The 22,354-nt window shown below is 40.0% G+C and overlaps 2 protein-coding genes across 11 annotated transcripts in view; one reads left to right on the top strand and one right to left on the bottom strand.

The window, feature by feature from the left end:
* Positions 1-5,458: 5,458 nt before the first annotated feature.
* lztfl1 (leucine zipper transcription factor-like 1) lies at positions 5,459-12,213 on the bottom strand. Of its 4 annotated transcripts, none has more exons than XM_085763283.1 (10): positions 11,900-12,213; positions 11,427-11,551; positions 11,119-11,313; positions 8,431-8,488; positions 7,901-7,972; positions 7,728-7,793; positions 7,567-7,644; positions 7,076-7,252; positions 6,633-6,736; positions 5,459-6,487 (listed from the first exon to the last, which is right to left on the bottom strand). In XM_085763283.1, exons 1-10 carry the CDS (start codon positions 11,900-11,902, stop codon positions 6,469-6,471), a joined length of 897 nt encoding a protein of 298 aa, XP_085619409.1. In that variant the 5' UTR covers positions 11,903-12,213; the 3' UTR covers positions 5,459-6,468. The 4 variants fall into 4 exon arrangements, with proteins under 4 accessions (XP_085619409.1, XP_085619408.1, XP_085619411.1 ...); XM_085763282.1 differs by having other exon boundaries at positions 7,901-7,975; positions 11,900-12,186; XM_085763285.1 differs by having other exon boundaries at positions 7,076-7,234; positions 11,900-12,186.
* A 3,577-nt stretch (positions 12,214-15,790) lies between these two features.
* Positions 15,791-22,354, top strand: part of dnajc13 (dnaJ homolog subfamily C member 13) — a 33,722-nt gene continuing 27,158 nt past the window's right edge. For 2 of the 7 annotated variants that reach the window (XM_085763932.1, XM_085763935.1), the window contains exons 1-2: positions 15,791-16,001; positions 18,913-18,993. In XM_085763932.1, the coding sequence (XP_085620058.1) occupies positions 18,926-18,993 (68 nt within the window). In that variant the 5' untranslated portion in view covers positions 15,791-16,001; positions 18,913-18,925. The remainder of the gene's footprint in view (positions 16,002-18,912; positions 18,994-22,354) is intronic. The other 5 variants (XM_085763929.1, XM_085763933.1, XM_085763934.1 and 2 more) reach the window with 3 other exon arrangements.

The following is a 22,354-nucleotide window of genomic DNA, read 5'->3' as shown; positions in this document are numbered from 1 at the left end:
AATGGCCCAGCCCTTGGTGTGGCAAGAAACACAGAGAAACCCGAGAAAAACACGCTTTGGGGCAGACCATGAATACTTTTTTTGTTTTTCATGCACTTTGAGGTGCACCAGGGTTTAGATATGACCAAAATGTTTATTCTTTATTTCAAAAGTGGAGTCAAGTATTGCTACTCCCCCAGTTAAAGTCTTTTTTTCATTGTTTCTATGCACTTTTTTATGTGCCTGTATCAAATGTGACCAACTTTTAATGGTAAACAATGAATACAATCTGTCATTACCTGCTTAACAGTCACTAAAAATGTCTGGCCCACATAACCACAATTTCATAGTTTGGAAATCTGGCCCAAATGAATTTGAAATCGAATAGCCCTAATGTCTACATCCTGTATGATAATGTGTCACAAAGAGAATATGGGTCACTCAGTCTTGAGCGGCCGGCCGTATACCCAGAATTCACATGGTGCTCCTCATCAAGTGCTCGGTGAGTGAATACTCTGTCAGTTGCCGTCAAGGAAAAAGACATTCATGTGACGGGTGCTGGAAAAAGAACAACACCGCAGGGGAAGTGGAGAGTTCACTGGTATTGCCAAAGGGAAGAAAAATCACTTGCATCTCAGCTGACCACAGGGTCAAAACATGGCAAGGTAGAAAGTCCCTGTCATACCAACTATGTCACTTCAAGCCCAAACAAAACTGATAGTGAAACAGGAGTTAATACATCTTAATAACAGGATATTAGCAGATTAAGTGATAAAACTACATGATTTTTTATTTTTATTTAATCATCACGATATTCAACCACTGATGAAGTGACACTAATCTAGTCAATAAGTCTGAGCTTACAAAGCCAAACATGACGCAGTTTGAAAAGTGTATTAGTGAGTGGGTGTTTAAATCAAATCAATTCCTGATTATTCTTCCTTGTGAGTGGGAGTCTCACGAGTGGGCGCTCGGTCTCGGTCTCTGTAGGTCAGCCTGTTGCCTCGTTCTAAAAGTTTCACTTCCTTGCTTGATGCGACATTTTCAGTCTTCACTCATTAGGAGCGTCTGACGCAGGAAGGATGAACATGGGGCCCACCGGGTTTTAAGATTTTTACCAATGGCTGGTTGCGTTTCTCAGTTTTGATCATAGTGTGGCACGGGGGAAACGGCCGTGTCATGATGAGTTTCATTATTTCCTGTGGGAACAGGTTGTTGAAGAAAGTGGTGAACTCAGACGTTTCACTCACACACTTAACTGTCAAAATACAACTCACTGACTGATTTGGTCTGAGCTGTGAGCATATGAAACGTAGTGTGTGCATAAAACCAAGTGACGCATTGCGTTTACAAGTCATAATGAAACTTCTTTCATTTGTTGACAATATTGAAAATAATTCAGGTCCCAAGTTGAGACAATGATACTGCTTGAGTGATACTCATGCTTTGTCATGATGCTTTACATGTTATGTTTGTTGCATATAGAGGAACTAGTAGTCTGCCCTTTGACTCACTGGTACACTATGATCTGGGTAAACAGGGAAACAATGTGGGCATGTACACACACTTTACAACAACATCACAGCTGCTCTGTAAGTCAGTTTTTTAATGGCTCTCAAAACCACTAAAATAACCTCAGTTCTAATACGTATACTGGAACTGATTAAGGGCGGGCCCCGGGGCCTTTTTATGTGGAGTTTACATGTTCCGTGTGGGTCTCCCTGGGCTCTCCAGCTTCTTCCCACAGTCCAAACACACATTAGGTTAATTGGTGCCTTTAAAAGGCTATAGCTGCTAAGATTGCTCCTTATGACTCTGGCTGTATGTTTTGGGTTGTTAGCAGAGGCCTCCATGATGCTAATGCATAATAGATACAAATCTAAATATCTCAGTACACCTTTGAAGCTCTCTAACTGTTTGGGTGATGATCACTTGAGAAGCAATAAATAAGTCATCAGTATGAAGATACAGACAGGATGACTATAGGGTGCTGTACAATGATGTCAAAAAGGGGAAACCTTGCAGCCCAATTAGTCAAGCGTACATTTGTGTGTATTACATTGTAGCTATGTTGATCGGATGCAGATAGCACCTTCATTACTCATCTGATTATATGCTGAGGATTCTGGATTACAAGGAAATGATATCACCAAATTGACACACACTGAGCTGTCATTCTCAGAAAAGACTTGTTGATCTCTGTGCCACTTTGTTTTAGGTGACAAGATTATAAAGTGATGTTGTGCAGTTGATATCTGGATGTGCTAATTCACAGTCAGGTTCCCCCTGACAAGCAGCACAGTTGTTACTCAATGCAACCCACACGTACGTGACCTACACAAAGCAACTGATCAGGAGATACAGCTGAGGAACCTATATGAGCTATAGAAGGACCAACAATGTGATGCAGAAACAAGTGATCCATGTAAAAAAAATTAAAAAAAAGAGAGAGAGATGATTCATCTTTTCACTTGGAAGCACCACTTGAAACAAAAAATATATACTTTCTTAATTGTTCCATAGCTTTTGACTGTATCACATAGTCTTCATTTGTCTTGTCTCTGTGGAAAAATTATAGGAAGGCCTCCAAAGGTATCTGTATCTGTATATTCTCCATATTCTAGCCTCTTGTTTTAAATAAGTTATAATGCGTATTTCTTCAGGACAGACTGAACACTACAGAGACTTGGTGCTGGAAAGTGACAAGCTGGGCCAACTGGTATGGGGCTAGCCAATTACCATGCTAACTTTTACAGAAGTGATAGAAATAAAAGTGAAAAGGTTGATTCCCACCCCTGAACAGGTTTTTGCAACAAGTAAAGGAATGAAATTTGATGCTTAACTGGAAACATTTATTCTATTTACACGTATAAATAGATGTTACTGCTTGGCTATGCAGCAGCTGTGGCTCAGGAGGTAGAGCAGGTCGTTCACTAACCGGAGGGTCGGTAGTAGTTTAATTTCCGGTGCCTCTAGTCTGCATGTTGAAGTGTGCTAGGGCAAGACACGGAACCCACACTTTCCCTCCGATCTGTGCATTGGCTGTATGAATGTGTGTGAAAGGGTGAATGCAACAATGTAAAGCCCTTCACAGAAATAGAGACTATAAAAGTGTTAAAGTGCGTCAAAGCAAATTTCCGTTGGTTGAATTTCATGATATATTTAACCTTGAATAAAAATATTTTTGAATGGCCCAATTACTAAACTTGTGTATCGTGTCATGGGTAGGCTGCACAGTGGGGGAATAAAGGTTGAATTTAATTCATACAAACTGTCACAACATTAATATTTATTAATATTTATCGACGGAAATTTGCTTGGACAACTATTAAGTGCAAGTCCATTTACCAATATGAAGCTTTTTTAGCTTCTTGACCTTTGACCTTTCCTCTTGCACTTAATTAGATAGACACGTTTGGGATTTTTATTGAAATATCTTAACCACTATGGGATAAACATAAAGATTAAACCTATATGACTGATAGCATTGTCATTGTGAGCAGCATTACGTAACTTAATTTGTGCCTTTAGCACTGTGCAGCCTAAATCACAGGGATGCTAGTGAGACTATAGTCAGGTTTCAATTTTCTTTTTTTATAAATCATCTGATATTCCAGTAAAAAATCACAGCGTTATCGTTTTTTAAACCTCATATTGTACTCTGGAAATGTGCGTAATTTCTCACATGCAAACATTTGCTTGATGATTCTGAAGAACAAGAACAACAGAAGCTTTTGTCTCGCTATTGAAACTAAGAAAACCCCTTTGATGCCTCCGTCAAAAGGAACAGGAAGTTGCTGTGAACGGGTACATCACTCTAACAAGTATTAAGATTTTGCCCCATGTGGGAAAGTACACTGTCACACTACATGAGCTTGGAACTGAGACTCGATCGTCACCACTTCCTGTAGCCTACCTGCTGTGATTTATTTGCTGCTTAGAATTTGCATCCTATATGAAATTATCATGTCTTCAGCTGCAACTTTTAGGAAACAGATGCCGACACACACAGTATAAAGTCACAAACATAAACACACAAACTGTCCTAACCTTTATTTGAAATAGAAATAAACGTATAAACATTACATAAGTATTGATGCAGCTTTTCATGTCACCTTTTTCATTTCAAGAGCACATCAAACTTACTGTCATTCTCCCCCTGCCCCCTTTTTTTCCCCTCTGCGCCTATATAGGGGGAGAGGTTTGTCGTGCACACAACCTGTGCACATGGCACGAACCACAAAACAAGTTTAAGTCAGGACAGACTGTGGTTTGAGGAGTTTCACTCAAAACAACAGGGGGGTTGTTTACTCTGGTGGCTGGTGACCACTTTGTTAATCTGCCACTATCTATGATAAGATGCCCCTTTCAGTTGAAGTTAACAAATAGCCAAAAGATGCACCTTATTCTCAGTTGATCCATTCTGGGTTCCTGAAATTATATTTTTTATTTTATTTTTTTACACAATGATGGGTTAAACTCATAGGTTAAACTATATATTGTAATACAACTAAATAAACTAAAATAAGCATATAACATTGCACAATAATAGCTGTACTTACTGGAGGAAAAATGTTATGTGGCCTTACATGATAGCTAAGGCCTTTTTTAACATGAAAATTTAAATTGAACATCATCTTAGTTGTCCTGTTGAGCTAGCACTATCTCCAGTCTAATTAAGAACATTTGCAAACGTATTAAACTTTTACATTTCCTCTTAAAATAAAGATTTAAACCTGGCATGGAAAATATCTTACCTTTAGTTTTCAACAAATTTCTCCCAATGTTTCTGAATTCACTGTTCATGGTCTGCACCTCTCTGCAGGCTGTGTCCAACTGACTTAGTATGATTAATTGCATTATCTTCCTCGGTCCTATTGAGGGTATGCAGGATGTCATCTTGTGCTACTTATTTCTTAACTCTATGCCAGCCAATCAGACAGAGATGACAAAATGAGACAGGACGTTCACAGATGTACTGGTCTTTCAAAAATAGATGAAGAAATACTCTCATAATATGATCATCTAGGCAACACATCTTAGTCTTCTACTGGACCCACATACACTTATATGGGATGTTTCATATTAGAAAAAAAAAAATCTGTTTTGAAAAGCCACTCAAAGAGGACAGGCTAAGTGTAGAGTTTTTCAAGTTGATTAGAAGACAATTAATGAACTAATCATTTAATTGTATTATTGCGGAGTGGCGCCCCCTTGTTGAATCACTGAGGTCCAGAAACATTGCTTGAATCTGTACATTTATGTAATTCATTTACTTTCATTACATTGCCTTTTTTCTTTCCCAGAATGCAATGGGCCAGAAGCAACACCTTGGTAAATTTCAGTCACATTCACTGTCTGATATTATAAGATGCTATGATGTTGATATGATTAAATATCCCCTATACATGAAGTGATATTAAAATATTAAATATTAAAAGATATATATGACAATGCTCATCAACAATGGTCACACATGTATTTGGTACCAGCTTTTATTACCCCATACTTTGCACAATACAAACAAATGCACATCTATTTTAATATAGGGTAGATGTATCATACTCTACAAGAGCATTACTTCATGAACATCATGTAAATATTCATTTTTTTCTCTTACACTCCATCACCCACAGCAATACGAAAAGTACACAGCTTAAGTTTCCAGACAAAAATATTCTATGCCCTTCGTTTAGGGAAGTAGGGAAATCAATCTATAGCTCACTATCCATAACATCCATTAGCAAAAGCAGAAATAAAATAGCAATATTGTAAGAAATTAAGCATGGTGTGAATGATCAGACTTTCACAGAATGTCGGATCATCGGAAATGATTTTAGGAAACGCTATCAAATGTAAAGTGAAAAAAAAATGAAAGCAAGAGTTTCCTAGAAGGGTCAGGAAGCATTAGGCTGAAGCGATGGGTTTGCGTGAAACTCCTGATAATAGATTTTTACATTTAAAAAAAACCCAACTAAAATTAAGACTGATTAGCAAAATATCAATTGACAATAACCCAGTTCTAATAAGCTAAACATTACCCCTACCCATGTAACAGATAAGACTGCAAAGCTTTAGACAGTATGTATCTGTCCAGTTCAGAAAATGGACAAGGCCTCTTCAAACAGGGACATGATAGTACTTGCATAGAGCACTGAGGGAAGTCTGCTAGCTACTGTAAGTGAGCTCCAAATTGAGACGTAGAAAAAAAAAGCACAGCTGGAGAAGGCTATCATTTGTTACTATTTTACTTGTGCATTCACTTGTCTGCACTGTCGACTGTCCTCGCTCTCGCTCTTTAGTGAAGCCAATAACTACTGAAGATTCCAGATAAAGCATGAATAAACAATTCCTTGTGGAAGTGCTGTTTTCTGTCTCTCTTGTCTTGCAGCAGTGGAACTGGTGGTTTTTTTGTCCAAACCACAGTCATAAACATTGGTCCTGTCTCACCCTCTGGACATCTGTATAACCAGCTGTCTTGGATGGAACTCATTCACTGGGCTCGTATCTGGAACAAACACGCAGTACAAATCTGATGTCAGATACAGATCTTTACAACTCAGTCAATTTTAGGAGTAAAGAAAAAACAAAACGAGAAACAGAACAGAACAGAAAAAACACCATTGTTTAATCCTTTATTGCTGAATGCTCACCTCTGCAGTCGTTTTCTAATTTCTTTGATCTGCTCATTTTTCTTGGTCAGGATCTCCTTCATGTTGCGGTAGGCTGCAGTTTGTTGGAACTTCTTGTCCAGCTCCTGCACATCATACACACACAAAACATATAAATACATAAAAATAATGTGACAGAGGCCAAGCATGCCCAGACTGAACTAATTTGCCAATAGCAAATTTAATGATTTGGTTTTTGGTTGGTTTTTGGCTATATAGTTGAAGTCTTGTTGGTGTTGGTGTTGTACTATCAAATTGGACTGACACAGTGGCCAAGCAAAATAAGTTAACAACTCCACAACTGCAGTTCCTCAAACAACTGAGTCCTGCTCACTTCAAACCACCACGGTTATAAACAAAACTTGAGAAAATAGGTTTTCGGGTCATTAAAATGTCAGTTGTGGGTGAAGACCACTGTAATGTACCTTCTCTGCCAAGGCCAGCTGCTCCTGCACTCGAAGCAGCTCATGTTTGGCAGAGATCAGGTTCTCCTGCAGGTCCTTCTGGGAGGCAGCATTGGTGCAGACTGACCTCTCGTAGTCCTCCTTCAGAGCTGCCACTGTGTCCTCCAGACTGCTGATCTCCTGGGAATGAGTAGCGAGCTTCAAGGAAGAACACAAGACAACATATAAGTTCAGGTTGGGATGGATGGCATGTGTTGATATAACACGTTTTTTATGAGAAAGTGGACACCTATTCCTATTCACGGCGACAAACAAAAGTCACACTTTGATCCGCGTGATACATACCATATCAGATCCAAGTTAGCAGACAAAAACACAGCGACAGCAAAGTTCAGAAGCAACGTAATGATAACTTAGGAAATAGAAGCAGAAAATGGAAAGCAAACTCAATGTGTCACAAACAAAGATGTAAATGATGATGAATGACTGTGTCGTCAAACGTGGAGCAGTACCTGCTGTTCACCCTGAACCTTCTGAAGGTCTTTCAGAGCTCTCTCTGCCTTGGTTTTCTCATCTAGTGCACTCATGGCCTAAAACAAATCACAGCGTGAGGTTAATCATGTCAATAAATAGACTGAAATATATATAAAATATATAAATGAGTTGTTTTTACCTGGGATTCTATAGTCCGCAGCCTGCCTTTGAGTTTATTGTTTTCCTCCTGTAGTCTCGCTATCTCCTTATGAAATATATGACATAGATCAGAATGAGTGTTTGAGTGTATGTGATAATGACAGCTGAACTTTCTGCAGTAAATCTATCTGTACATGCAATTTGTTTCTTTACCTTGTTGAGAAGTTCAGACACTCCACCCTCATTCAGCGGTGCTAACTTGGGTTTGCTTGTCTCCTGATTTATCTGCTAACAAAATAAAGATTTTACCGACACAATGGCAGAACAGTGTCTACGTTTGTACTTTCAAACCACTCGGATGTTTGCTGTGCACTAAAAATAAAACACAATATGTCGATATAAATTTTTTCCCGCTTCTCTTAGAAATGAAAAGACGTCTGATGTCTTTCCGAGAAAGGTGTGAATAGCCAAACCCACTAAAGAGCGAAGTACAGCTTAACAACCATGACTTGTTTTTCTCTCTATTATGTGTCAAGAACCCACACATCAGGCGCAGTCATGTGTAACTAACAAACCACATGGCTACATGTCAAAGGCGGGTGGCCAAACATATAGTAGAGAAAATACACTGGTGTTGCACTGATCTATGTGGGGGCAAATGTGCTTTGAACAAATGATAAATGACCACTAGATTGATGGTGATGTTTTAAGGCCTACATATAACAGAGCTGCATTATACTCACCTTATCAGTGGTTTTAAAGTCAGTCTTCTCAAATTCAGCCACTTGCTCTAACAGCTCCCTATACGGGTAGAGAGGAGCAAAGAATTGAATGACACAATAACGAAGGAAAGAACATTAATCTTTTTGTTTTTGAATTAAATGTTAGCCTATAAAATAAATAGTTTGTATAGTTAATAATAGGACTGTGACGAGTGTAACTGATCTGATATCTAGCATCACTTTCTATAACTGTAAGCGTGTCACCGCAATGTTGATTGTTTTTGTTGACATTAGAATTATCTACTATTTGACGGTTGTAAATGTTTGGCAAGGGAAATAAACACCCTTGTTGTAGATGGCAGTTTAACACTTAAACTACAAGATACATGCCTGTGGTGAACAGATGTTCTCTCTGTGAGGCTCACATGTGGTTTTTAAAAAGCAGCTGAACACACGTAGACCGTGAAATGGGGCGTATTCCTGGCTTTAGACACCGTATCAGTCACGTAGGGCTGAGCCACGCACCATCTAAAAAGGGCTTTAGGGCTTCTTTATCCACCCACCATGTGTGAATTACAAACAAAACAACTTTTCCAAAACACAGAGTTTTCTAATGAGGTGAAAGGTTCTGCAGGTCAAACGTTACATTGAGGTCAACCTCACTGTCGTAGAAGACAAAAGAAAAAACTACATTTAAACCTGTGCAGATGAACTGTGCAGCTTCAAACTGGCCTCACTATGACAACTCAGCTGCGTAGAGGTTTATACATTTTTACTTTTGTGCTAAAAATGATCTGTTTGATCTGAAAGGGGAACAGGATGGCACGTTTAGTTTGACTTGCAAATTTGTTTTTCAAAGCTGACATTTGAACAGCTCAGGTCAATGTTAATTTTAGATAGATGGATAGAAAGTTTATTTTCCCCTTGGGGAAATGAGATCAGATTCCTCTTCACCGTTCACCAGTGAATTATTGTGCGTCTATAAAACCACCCCTATGCTCTATACGCTGACAGTCAAGCCACAGTACTTCCTTGGCCAAAATGTCAAGGGTGCAAAGTTTAATCTGACAACAGCTCAAATGTGATTTATCATTGTCAGTGGTGTCAGGTGCACATGCCCACATCGCTCTACGTTCAGGCTTGAATCCTCTAAAATTCTCTGGCATCTGAAATTACAGCAAGATCGGCCTTGTACATTTTGCTGATGTAGACTTAATTTTTACCGCAGATGGCTACGTACCAGTGACATTGAGCCATTTCTTCAGACGTATGACACTTTATATGGTCACATGATTTAGAGTCACTTCACCAACATGAGCTGTTTGTAATTACTGATGGAAAATAAGCATGTACTGTATATAAAATAAATGTCAACTTTATTACTTTTTTCAAGAAAATGAAACAGCAATACAATTTAAATGTATCACAGCTTATACATTTTGTTTTGTTTTTGTAAATTTAATTTTGCCAAGAGTAAGATTTAGAGATACAGTTGACCCAAATTATGAATAACACTTGTTTTTCTATTTACCCCTAGTGGTACCCAGCCACAAAGACAGTTTTACTTTTAGACTACACTCTGACTGTTCTGCTCTGTGATGTCTGTAATAATGTCATGTTTTTTTAAGATAGCACAAAGACTCACTATCAACTATCATCTGTTGTAAGGTCTGTAAATCATCCTTAAATAAAGGGATATTTTTGGGGGGTGAATCTCTGCATGGTTCAGCACCAATAGGTTGGATAGAAACTAGTATCATCTACTTTAAATAAATGAGAAAAGGGTTGCTATTGTGTAATTTTAGTGGTGAAAGAGATGTTTGCAGAAGTTGTGCTTTTCAGAGTAACTTAACTCCACCGAGGAAAGGAAACCACTGTCATGGAAAAAAGGGGTTAAATTCACAGTGTATGTGAATGTGTGGCTTGATGATGACCTTTCAGCCTTGGCACATAACATGCAACAGATCAAAATCTAAACTGTACTGAGGAGGAAGTTGTCTATGAAACAAAGCACAACTTTTCCCATGAACATGAAAGTGTATGTCTTCACACGCCAAGCGCAGTTGTTACATTGGTATAACAGTTTCGCCTGTAACATCCATTGAAATCTTTCTAATTTGAATATATTCTTACACAAAACTGAATTGTTGTTGTTTATTGCACCAGAGCCGTCAAAAATAAAGACTTTAGGAAAACCCCGAAATAAAATATATAGTTAGAAGAAAAATATTTAGTGCTATTGTTGGAGCTAACTTGCTCACGTCATCTCCTGTCTAATGCTTACTGGAAATTTTGGGGGTATTATCTCAAAGTGTCACAGTGGTACAGTGGTTAGCACTGTCACAGAAAGAAGGTTCTGGGTTTGACTGGCAGGCCAGAGGCCTTACTGTGTGGAGTATGCATGCTCTCCCTGGGCCTGCGTAGGTTCTCTCAAGGTTCCCTGGCTTCCTTCCACAGTCCTAACACATAAACACGAGGTCAATTAGTCACTCTAAATTGCCCATCAGTGTGAATGTGAGCATTAGTGTTGTTTGTCTCTATATGTCAGCCTTGGCGACCTGCCTGGGGTGAACCCAGCCCTCCCCCTATGTCAGCTGGTATTGGCTTCAGTCCCTCCCATGACCCTGCACAGATGAACGGTACAGGCGATGGACTGAGAACTCAAAAATGAACAGGAAATGTCAGTCAGCTTCTGGCCCTGTTGCTCACCTGTTTTCCAGTTCTGAGATATCACTCTGCAGTCGGAGGTAAAACTTCTCAGCCTGGGCGAAGAGCTGCCTGAGCAGCAGCACATTGGTGTGGGCTGTGTTGATGAGCTCCATCTCCACCTCCCCACGCACCACCACCTGCAGCCCATCCAGCATCTCCTTCACCTCGTCCACTGTGAAGGTGTCCTCCACTAGCCTTCAGGGATGAACACACACACAAACACACACATTACAGAACCAGCACTTGTGCTTAAAAATAATATGAAGTTGAATGAATCACAGTCACACACAAACAATGATACTAGTCACCTGCTATCTTTGAGTTCCTCAAAGCATGAGTCAATAGTCTTCAGCCTCAGGACCCTTTTTGAACGTGCAAATCGCATATAATTGATGATTTCATTCTGATGGTGTTCATTAAACCCAAATTCAGCCTAAACATAAAGAAAAAGCAAGGAAATAGTGACAACAATTAGCATCAATAATAACAGATGTATGCAGAGACGGGCAGAGATTATCACAGCACCCACAACTAGCTGATCAGCTAACTTGAAGGGGATTTCCCCCTGCTAATATCTGACAAGGCCTAACGTTATCCACACGAGCTTGCACACATAACGTGGGATAAATGCTATCTCTGTCACTTCAGTCGCCAGTGAATACTGGATGTGCGCTCGGTCCACAAAGCAGAGTTAACGCTAGATATTTAGCATGCTAACTACTACAAGCAAACAGGTGGCCTGGCTCCCAATAAACAACAGTAAATGACAGCAGCTACTTACCATGGTGGCTGTGAAGCTAACGTTAACGCAACAGAAGAAGTTAGCTAGCTGGTAGACTGTGCTGAACAGGGGGAAAAATGGATGTTTCAGCCTCTAATTTAGGCCACGTAGCAGCAGACTACAAGCTAAAAGGTGATAAACGGACGTCAAGGGTTCAATAAACTATAGCAAACTTCAAAGTTTAACTTGTTGGAGAGGTTGACGTTAAACGGAGGTTATATCATGGCTGTAAGATTATCTAGCAGCTCGACTAGCCTAGCTACACAGCTAGTGTTTGCCTTGAGAATGCCTTGGTAACGGAGAATAGCGTCATTACCTTGGTTACGAGAGGTGCGTTCAATGGCACTACGTACAAAACAGACATTACATAAACAAAACGGTAAATGGTCGAATTATCGTACAGCTATTATGGTCTAATAATATGGTTATAGCTACAATAAACAAGACAAAAACTTAATATTCAATACTTAAAAATATCCCTCGGAGGATTAATGAGGTATTTCTGATTCTTATTATGCCAATCTTTACTCCCCACGATGAAAAAGTGTAGATTCAAAAAAAAAGAAAAAAAAGAAAGAAGAAAAGTAGCCTAGGCCTAGGTTAGGCTACATTTCTAAAGCAAAAGCTGTTAAGAAAATAACTTGTTGAATGCAAAATATTTTATGAGGCAACAACATCAACAACATCCGGGTTTTTTTTTTTTTTTAATTCTACGGGGGCCTATTTTTTGTTTTTAGTCAAAGTAGCCTATATGATGACAAAAAATGAGACTTTTGTTTCCTTCACAACAGAGACATTTTTGAGTTGCAGTTTATAGATGGTAGAGAGATAAGGTAATTCGACATTAGATGGCAGTATTGAGCTAGAGGTGAGAAACGTGTTCAGCTTTTGTTACAGACTTGTGCACTTATCAGCACCTTACACTGAAGGTAGCCTATTCCCTCCTTTTCTTGCAAAAATCACATGCATTTTGTTTCTGGCAAGTGGGACTGAACAGGGCTGACCCTGTTTTTGACAGTCTATGGGCTGACCACAGATAACCCTTGAACAGGCCTAGACTATGACATCTTTTTTATGCTGACTTTGTTTGACAATCTCTCTGTAGGTAGCCTATAAGGGTAGGGTTAAGTGGAAGTGATTGTGAATACATTGCTTCTGAAACAATAGAAATTATGTTACGAAAATAATTGAAGCTGAAATAGCAACAAAACAAAAACACACACACAAAAACAAACAAACAACAACAACAACAAAACTTTTGCTTGCTGCAGATTTTGCTGCTGAATACATACATTACATTACATACATTACACTTTCAGACTTACATTTTACAAGGTAGGCTACTGACATGAGTCATTAAGACTGTTCTATATGTAATCTAACTTGCACTAAACTACCTTTATTGTATGGCATTATTACTCCATGCAGAACAGTAAACAGTGTGTTCTCCCTTCTTACTGTAAATACACTGATGTAGGCCTACCATACACATCTTGCCATCTTGTTTTGCTGCTCTGTAAATCATGTGACTCAGACATATGGACATATTAACATCATGTTCTCTGTGACTGTTTTTGTCCTTTAACTTAAGCAGTTTTGATAACATGGCCCCCATATCTGCATTTATTTCTATTAGTAGGCTATCCTTTTGATACTATATGTAACTCAACATGGCTGCTTCAGTTTAACTCATTTGACTCCATGTGTGCCAAATAGAAACTTCCTAAAATTGTGTCGTCTCCTTATCCTCGGTCACTGAAGTCTTAAGGACATCACTATCCATTTTGTTAAGGAGGATCCTAAGAGAAAAGAAGGAAACTTTCCCCCCCCTCATGTCTCTCTAGCTGTAATTGAGTTAGACTAACGGGCAGCGCATGGTTGGTCACCTAATCAGATGCCTCATAACGTGACCACTCTATGCTGTCCCGCTCATGTTCACTGTGCAACATCAGTCAGTCACAGAGGCCAAGATGTTTCCCCTTTACCTTCAATCGCGGTGAGTCACTTGCAATTTGAAACAGGGACTATAGAAACAACTTTATTTAAAACCATGTTCAGTTTTGTGAGAGTCCAACATGTAAGCGTATCTGTTCTACCGTGACTAGACCACAGTGGTTACTTTATATTATTCACGTGTTTTAGTTCTTGTGACAAATCAAAATTTGTGGATGTTGATGTTCAGCAGCAGCTGCGGCGGTCTGTGAACTACTTCAGTAAACTGTCAAAGAAATCAAATTATATAAACATGTGGGTCATTGGTTTGTGGAGGAATGCAAAGAGAATGGAATAAGAAGAGAAAAACATACCATATAACAAACAATTAAACAATAAAGCCAGTAGACACAATACAACTATTATGAGTCATACAAACAAATTCAGCCGATAAAGTAATTTGATGTTAACTCTGGTAATAAGACAGAGTTTAAAACAAGGAGACTTTAAAGTGATTAATATTAACTGCTACTGCTAGGTTTCAGATTTAAAGAGAATAAAGGTCTCAGCTGCTGTTTAACTCACTCTTCATACAGTATACTATCTATATGTGGTGTATACGTCAGATTATCTTCTGGCATAAGGCTCGTGTACAGTGAATGACTTTGATTGTTGCTTTGTCACTTTAATCTGTTTGTTTTACACACACTTTGTTACCTCTTTGTAACTTTTTCCGGTATAAACACTGACCCTGTCATGACCAGATGAACTTTTAGGATCAAAGGCTGGCCCTAATGAAATCAATTTCTGAGGTTCTGAGGTCTTGGGGTTGTGGTTAGGTTGCACAATGAATGGAAGACAGTGCAATTTCCTGACACAGGATGACGGTAAACCTTTGTGTGTGAGAGTAGTTAGGAGTTACACTAACAGTAGGGTAAGGTGCATGTGGTCAGTGTTTTTTTTTGTCTTGACTGGTCTCAATTTATACATATTAATAATGGTATTAAGGCACTGCTGCATTGATGGAGCATTGTCCCTAGAGGGCACAATGGTCCAAATTAACACAGGTACAAACAGATTGGATTACCTTTTGAGGATTCATATGATATAACAAAAATATACAACCAGAGAAGAGGGTTAAATAAAAGATAAGAACTGGACATGCAACCTAATCTCTAGCTCATTAGGTTTAGTGCATCAAATCATTTTGACTAAATTAGATTACTATCAATAACTTTCTATATTTTGAATTACTAAAATAATTATTCCCCATTATCTGTGTAATTCAGATAGTTAGGCTACTAATGCTAAACTGTCCTACAAAAAAAAGGAACACCTTTACAGTAAAAATTTTCACTTAATGTATTATTCTTGTTTCCTGAGAAGAGTTGAATGATACTCGATTGACTGCTGATCAAAATGCTGAAATAGCAGCAAACTCCCCCTTGAGAGGCTGGAACCTTTCTTTTTTTTTTTATTATTAAATCAATAGTCAATTACGTTTAGCACTGTGTAGTTTAATATGACATATGCACTTCGTATTTTATAGATAAAAAACCTATAAAATATATTTGTACATTAACTAATAAAAGGAGTGGCATGAAAACTAACCTTGTTATTTTCTCTGAAACGTAGTATGAAAAGAGAAAACTGAAGTAGGCCTACCTCAGTTTTGTACATAGGTAGTCTACAGCATTTACTGTCCTTCTAAGTACTGTGATAAACTCCACCGCTGATGTTTAATCCTTATAGATCCTAATTTTTTCACTCAAACTTTCATATTTGCCGAATAGAAACGTAATATGCTCGTGCCGTTACACACGTCCCCAGACAGAATAAACTGTCCTGAGATCGGTTTCCTTCCTTTCATCGATTCAAACACCAAAGAACGTGATTGGAAAAACCGATCTCGGGTCAGCTCTCCGGCTAATTCCGCGTCTGGACAAAACCAATCAGCTGACAGCCGCATGACAGGCAGGCCCCGCGCATGCGCAGGAGCACACCTCTGGTATCAGGAATATGGCAGCGTCCTGAGCCCTGTTGGGGGGGAAACGGCGTAACTGAGCACCTTCAGCATCGGAGTGGGACAACTGAGCAGCAGCAGCCGCACTCAGAGGAGGGTGGGGGGCTGAGGGACGGCTACGAACAACACCCGTTTGCGATATTACAGGTAAACGCAGGCCACAGCGGCTGCCACTCTCTCCAAGCCATCTTCTCCATGTTTGCTTGATTGAACCCCGCTGCTAATGCTAATGCGGCTAGCTTAGCTTAGCTTAGCTCCCCCCTACAAAACCTGATTGATGTGCTAGTTAGCGGCTAGCGTTTGGGCTAACCCAACATTAGCCTGCCGCGGCCCCCCTTTTTCCTGCATTTGGCACACACACGCTGACAACAGACGTGTCCGAGGGCGTCTGCAGCTGTAATACGGTGGAGCAGCAGTGTCTGCATCACTCAAACGGTGCTGTCGTGCTTGTCTTTTTAGCCAGACAGTAAACCGCGTAGGCCTGCTGCACTGGAGCAGAGTCTGGCTAAAGCTGCTGGAGAGCCAGGTAACGTTAATGCTGCTTGTCATGGATTTAGTTGACAGATCGGGAGGCAGCGCACATCCTCGGCTGGGTTTAACAAATCACCTTTCGCCATTTTGACGCTTTCATTTTAAACGTTTATATTTACAGTCACGTGAGAGAGAGAAAAAATGGGCAAGTGTATTGTGTTTTGAAAGCAGGTCGTTCATGCATTTCAATGTCAGCCACAGGAGATGTAGTGTGAAGTTGCGGGGTGAAGAGTTCCTGTCTTGCTGGAGCGATTGCTTCATCTAATTGGCAAATGAAGAGAGAGCATTTTGCAACATGTCTTCAGTGCAGAAAAAGAAAGGGAAATCTATAAGGCAGAGACTACTTAGTACCAGCATAATACTCTCATTGTGCTTTTGTCTTTGATCAGATTCATGTTTGATTGTACTGTCAGCTCTACTAATTCAATCTAACTTTTATTGCCCTGGCAGTCCAGTTATGGTAATAGTTTTATGTCCAACAAAATCTTAACTGGACATGTAAAAAAAAAAAAAAAATGCTTAGGACCATATAATGATGTAATGTCACATGATAGTTTGACCCTTGTACCTGCAGTTTCTTTATACTTTGTAAAAGAAAACAGGTGATTCAACGTTTTATTCAACAGCTCTGAGAAACAGGGTACAATTTAACTTAATCTAAACAAACAGCCAGAGCAAAACATGTGTTTGCACAGTATCAACACAACAGTTGACTCCCATGATGTAGGCTATTACCCTCAGATTTGGCTGTTGGTTGGTGCCTAGGCAGTAATATGCAGTCTATTACTGTTTGGTTTGCAGTTATCAGGGTAGGTCCTATTTAGATGTTCCCTATTAGCGAAGAGCAACAAGCAGAGGACACAACCATCCACATCACTTTGTATCTCATCACAACTTTAAGGAGTAGACAGACCAGTCTGGAACAAGTTAGCATGTAAATTTTGTGTGTTTTGCTTTGGGCTGCCATCCAGTTATATTTACTTTTTCTCTTTTTTTTGTTTCCCCCCCAAGGATAGCCTGTGAATAATTTGCTATTGATCTGCATACAAGGCAGGAAGGGAGCTGGGAGGGGTGTGATCACATGACCCAGTCCTGGAAGCTGCCTTCATCTCTCTCTCTCTTTTTTTTTTTACACTCATCTCAGTAATATAATAAAAACTGAACTGCCCTCTTTCATAGTAGCAAAGATCATGCTGTTCACTGCTTGCTGCTAACACTCCCCTTTGTGCCTCCCATCAGCCCTCCCGCTCTGCAATCGATTCATTATGCAGCTCCATGAATGCATGTTTGAAAAGAAAAAAAAATGTTGAAACAAAACTTGGCCCCAGACCGTTCCTTGCACCTTTGTTTCTCCATCACAGAAGAATTATGAAGATGCTGGACATTATTGTTTTTACAGGCTCTTTCTTGTCCACTTGAGGCCAGCATATTAATGGCCTGCTCTTTTTGAACACCAGACACTTGTCTCCTGGCTGAAACAGTGGATTCCATCATGTGAACATATTTTTCTGCCGCCTGTTTCATGTGCACACTGAAATGGAGAGGAAGGAAAACTGGAGTCAGATTTTTCCTGGATCCTGGCAGAGTGCTGACACAGGTTCCCCTTGTTACAGTGCTGCTGCTGGCAAATTACTGCACTAAGGATAAGGGAGGCAGTAATACCCCTTCTTTTTTTTCTCTATTATGGTCTGGTGACTGCTATGTCTGCGTTGCCTATTTGAAACAGTCTGTTTGTCACAAAGTATCACAATTTCGATTTAGGGGCAACAAAATCAATCTGTTGCTCAGGTTTGAGAGCATTTAGAGGCTTTAAAGTAAAATTACAAAGATTTTTCATCTGAATTAGACCCTAGGGCGAGACACTAAGACAAGCCTGTGTGTATCTAAAGAGGATCAATAGGCCACACAGGCTTTGCACCAGACTTTATTGACACATGCTCAGCTGGCTATCCACTGTGTTGTTTTTGTGCCTGCGATGGCAACATGCGATCAGAGACCTTTACTTCCTCTGTGTTTATTCTCCATCCCAGTCGTTTCCTCACAAACTGACTCTGCAAAAAAACTGTGATGGAGGGAGTAGGGATATCAAAGAGAGAGGGGTTGTGATAAATCGAGAGTCGAGTCTGAATTGATGCCGTTTCTTACAGCTGAGGTAATGGCACTGAAGAATCAGCCGGTCTTGGTTATGATGGATAATTGCTGTTTACTCTATTAATGGCGTAGCTGTAGGGAGAGCGTCTGTCTGCTGGGCGTCTCTCCCTCCGAGCTGCAAAATGTTGAATGGCTGTGTTAAGTGTGTGGCAGTGCGGCGGAATGTGTGTGTTACTGTTACATAAACCTGTTGCGGTAATTATTTGTAAAGGTCTGGCTGCAGGTTTATATGGCAACCTCCTGTCTGCCATATAACTAAAAATAAAACAATTCCCCTCAAGTGATGAAATAAAGGTCTTCCATGTTCTCATGATGTAAGTGCTGATCTGTGTTGAATATCCAATAAGGCTTTAATTTTTCGATCTCTGTGTTGCAGGTCCTTTGAAAAGATGAATGTCGTCAAAGAAAACAAAGACCTGGCCTGTTTCTACACCACCAAACACTCCTGGAGGGGAAAGTAAGGCCCACAAGTTGCTTTTCTTTTTTTTTGTCCTCTTAGCTTCACCGATAGGATTTCAGAGCTGATGGTATTGTCGATTTAAAATCCTCTTTGTGTCTTTGTGTACGAGGCAGCGTTAACCCCAGCTCCTCCCTTCATCTCCTTGTTAAGTTTAGGTTCGGGAAAATCTCGAAGTCCTGACTCAGTGCTTCCATTGTGTTGACTTCCTTATCTCGGCTAAGGATAGGAGGTCTGCTGAACAACTCATCAGCAGTTATCCAGACCAGAGCTAACCCACAGAAACAGATATTGACAGTGAACACAGCACAAAACTAGTCTTAAGCAAGATGACATCCATATATCAGTGAACCAGTTTTCTCAATGTGCCCAAAACGGGAAGGAAGTACTTCTGCTTCAGTGTGTATTTATAACGTCTCCGTCAAGGGGAGCTGTTCTTGTATAATTTCAAAAGGACACATGATATTAACGTAAAAATAGATGTGAACTGGTACATTATATTACAGTAGAATGAAGCCATAATACAGTTTCAGCCTGAATGCCCAAGTATCAGTGATCATCTACTGATCAATATCTGCGCTTTTACAGTGCGTAGCATAACTGTTTACTATCACTTCATAGATTATTGGTGAATTACTCACTTGAGTTAATATGGACTGAAATGATGGGATGTTGTTTGTTACTTATGGCCCTCAGGCTAATATGATGTTGTAGCTCTAGTTTGAGCAGTGAGCCTGAGGGATCACATTACCACTACCTGCTTTCTACATGTCTCTGAGCCATTACGGCCCTCCATTGACTTGGGTAACTTAAGTAGGGCTGCAGGGCATTAGCCATCATCAGAGCTCCATCCTGCTAATGCTCCCTGATGTGTCCTGCGGAGACGAGTGTTGAAGCATGTGCGCTGGACAGTGGACACTGACCGATGCCCCATTCAGACTGACACAGTAAACCCACATTGGTGCCGGTTTATCTGAATTAGTCAGCATGTGTCAGCTGACTCGGTTCCACGGCCATCCTCCTGACCTGGGATGGAACAAGGGTCTGAAAACCTAATTTATTGATATTATTAGTATTTAATTTAATTGGCTCTCAAAAGAGAGAGAGAGACAGACAGACAGAGAGAGAGCAGAACAGGATGAGTAAGTGGTCAACCATGAGAAAGGCCTTGAGTATGCATAGAGAAATGAAAAAGAAACTTTATTTGGAGCTTGTGTAATATAATTGAGTGGTTTATAGGAGAAGCAAACTTTAAAGTTTCACATGAGTGGGTCGGATGCAGTTTAGTAGCTGTGTCTGTGTCTCACCTGCTGGGTTACACCGAGCTTCAAGCGTACAGGAAGAAGAAGAGAAATAGAAGGTGTTGTGTCAGGATATCCTCTTTCAGCTTGTGTCACACACACCTCACATAGCGTGCTATTGTTTTGTCTTCAGTAGGAGGTAGATCATGAAAAAAAAGAAGAAAAAAGAACCTACTTGACAATTCAGTCTTCAGTAAAGAAGAAAAACCCTTGAGACTGTGTTTATTCATCTTTTGCCTGATAGTTTAATCGAGAAGAAGATGGAGAAGCCTGTTTCATACTAAAACAGTTACTGTGCCACAGATAAAAAGCCCAGCTGCTCGCTGTGAATACAGCACATGTCCCCAAATGCAAACTTTAATTAGAATCTTAGCTGTGATTAGCATGCTGCTTTTTGCCCTGTGAAATACAGCTGTGTAGCATGAAACTCAAATCACTTGATGTGTTACCTTCTGTACAGGGTCACTTGCATATACAGTACATATATATTAAAAAATGAATATACACCTTAAAAAGCAGGAATGGAAATAAATTGCAAAAGCTGTCTGCAGCAGACATGGAGATTACTGGTGATCTGCTCTGCACCGGGTTGTTGGGAACTTCTTTAAAAAAAATTCTGGACAATGTTGCGTTGAATCTGAATTTCCCATACATTCTGTCTGGTTTCCTTTTTACACGTCTGAAACCAGTGTTTCCTCATGTTTTCCGATTATATGGTGACTAATCTAATTTGTAAAAAAAAATCACTGGATGTTGTCTTACACTCAGATCTTTCACAGGAAGCATTTCTGCAGCTGTTCAATTTGCAGTAGACCTAAACGGCCGTAATGTGTGTCCAGCCCGAGCGTTACAGCAGCATTTTTCCCCTCTCTCCCCGCTCATGATCATGTTTAATTCAAGTCTTGTGACTCCAGCTTGTGGGAGTATATTAGATTTTTCTGTGTGTGAGTGTGTGTCCTCCTAATAGAAGACATTTCCATGATATTTAAACATGATATCTCTGTTTTCCGTGTCATTTCATGGGCTTTACTTTTGTTTTGTTTTGCTTTGCCAAGTACAGCGTTCCTTTACTCTTTTTTTTTTTCAGAGCATGACCATGCAAATCATGATCTCCTTTGAATCTCCTTTGAATGCCTTCTGTGATTCTCCCCGAACAATGAGGACACTTTACTGCTACAAATGCACAGGCTATATATTCCTAATCTGATTTGTGTACCTGTGTATAGGGTTGTGCTTTCACCGTCTTTGTATCCTATGTTTTTTTTTTCCCGCTTGTTCTCCCTTCATTGTCCTGTGTGTATGCTGCTCACGCCCAGCTCTGCGTCGACCCCTCGCTGGATCGGCGTATATCCAGTGTTTGTTGGGTCTTGTTTAGAGGATTATGTGGCATTGTCCTGGATGTTTGTATCTAGTCATTCGCATCTGCCTCCTTTGTGGGGAATCGTGCTTACTTTGTCGAAACAGCAGATGCAGTTGTGCTGAGGTTCAGTCGGATACAGGAAGTTGCACAACGTGCTTCATTATGAAATGTTGGATATGGAAGGAAAAGCTTTGGAGACGTGCTGCTGTACAGTATAAGACTGAATGAATGTGAAACCCAGCACAAATTATATGTAAGATCTCAGCTGTACCTATAAACCAGTTTATAGCCTGCTCTCTCCTTGGGTGTGTATATTTCTTTATTGATCAATAAAATGAGCACATGGGTGCTTTAACCACTGGCATCAAATCCTATTACTGCTGAGTACGTACCACTGTCATTTACATTTCTTTTGTTGTGAATATTTGTCTGCCATCATGACAGCTATTGGTTTCCATTCACTCCAACATGTCTGCTCTTGTCAGACTCGGCGATATGAGCAGAAATTGCATTCATTTTGATGGATTGCCCAACGCAAGGTTGGCTCCCTCTCTGCACATTTGATTTTCATATCGCTGCACGAATGAAAGCGCGAACCACAGTGGCACGAGCTATAAAACGGTCAGCAGAAATGTCAAGTGTTTGTGATTTGTTGTAGACAGGTAAAGGTATGCAAACACACCAGAGTGGTTGTTTGAAT

Source organism: Trachurus japonicus, chromosome 20 (genome assembly GCF_045865225.1).
Source record: "Trachurus japonicus isolate A0001 chromosome 20, Traja_1.0".
NCBI classification, from domain to species: Eukaryota; Metazoa; Chordata; class Actinopteri; order Carangiformes; family Carangidae; genus Trachurus; species Trachurus japonicus.
The sequence above is the reverse complement of the archived record's forward strand: the minus strand, read 5'-3'. Positions and strand labels throughout refer to the sequence as shown.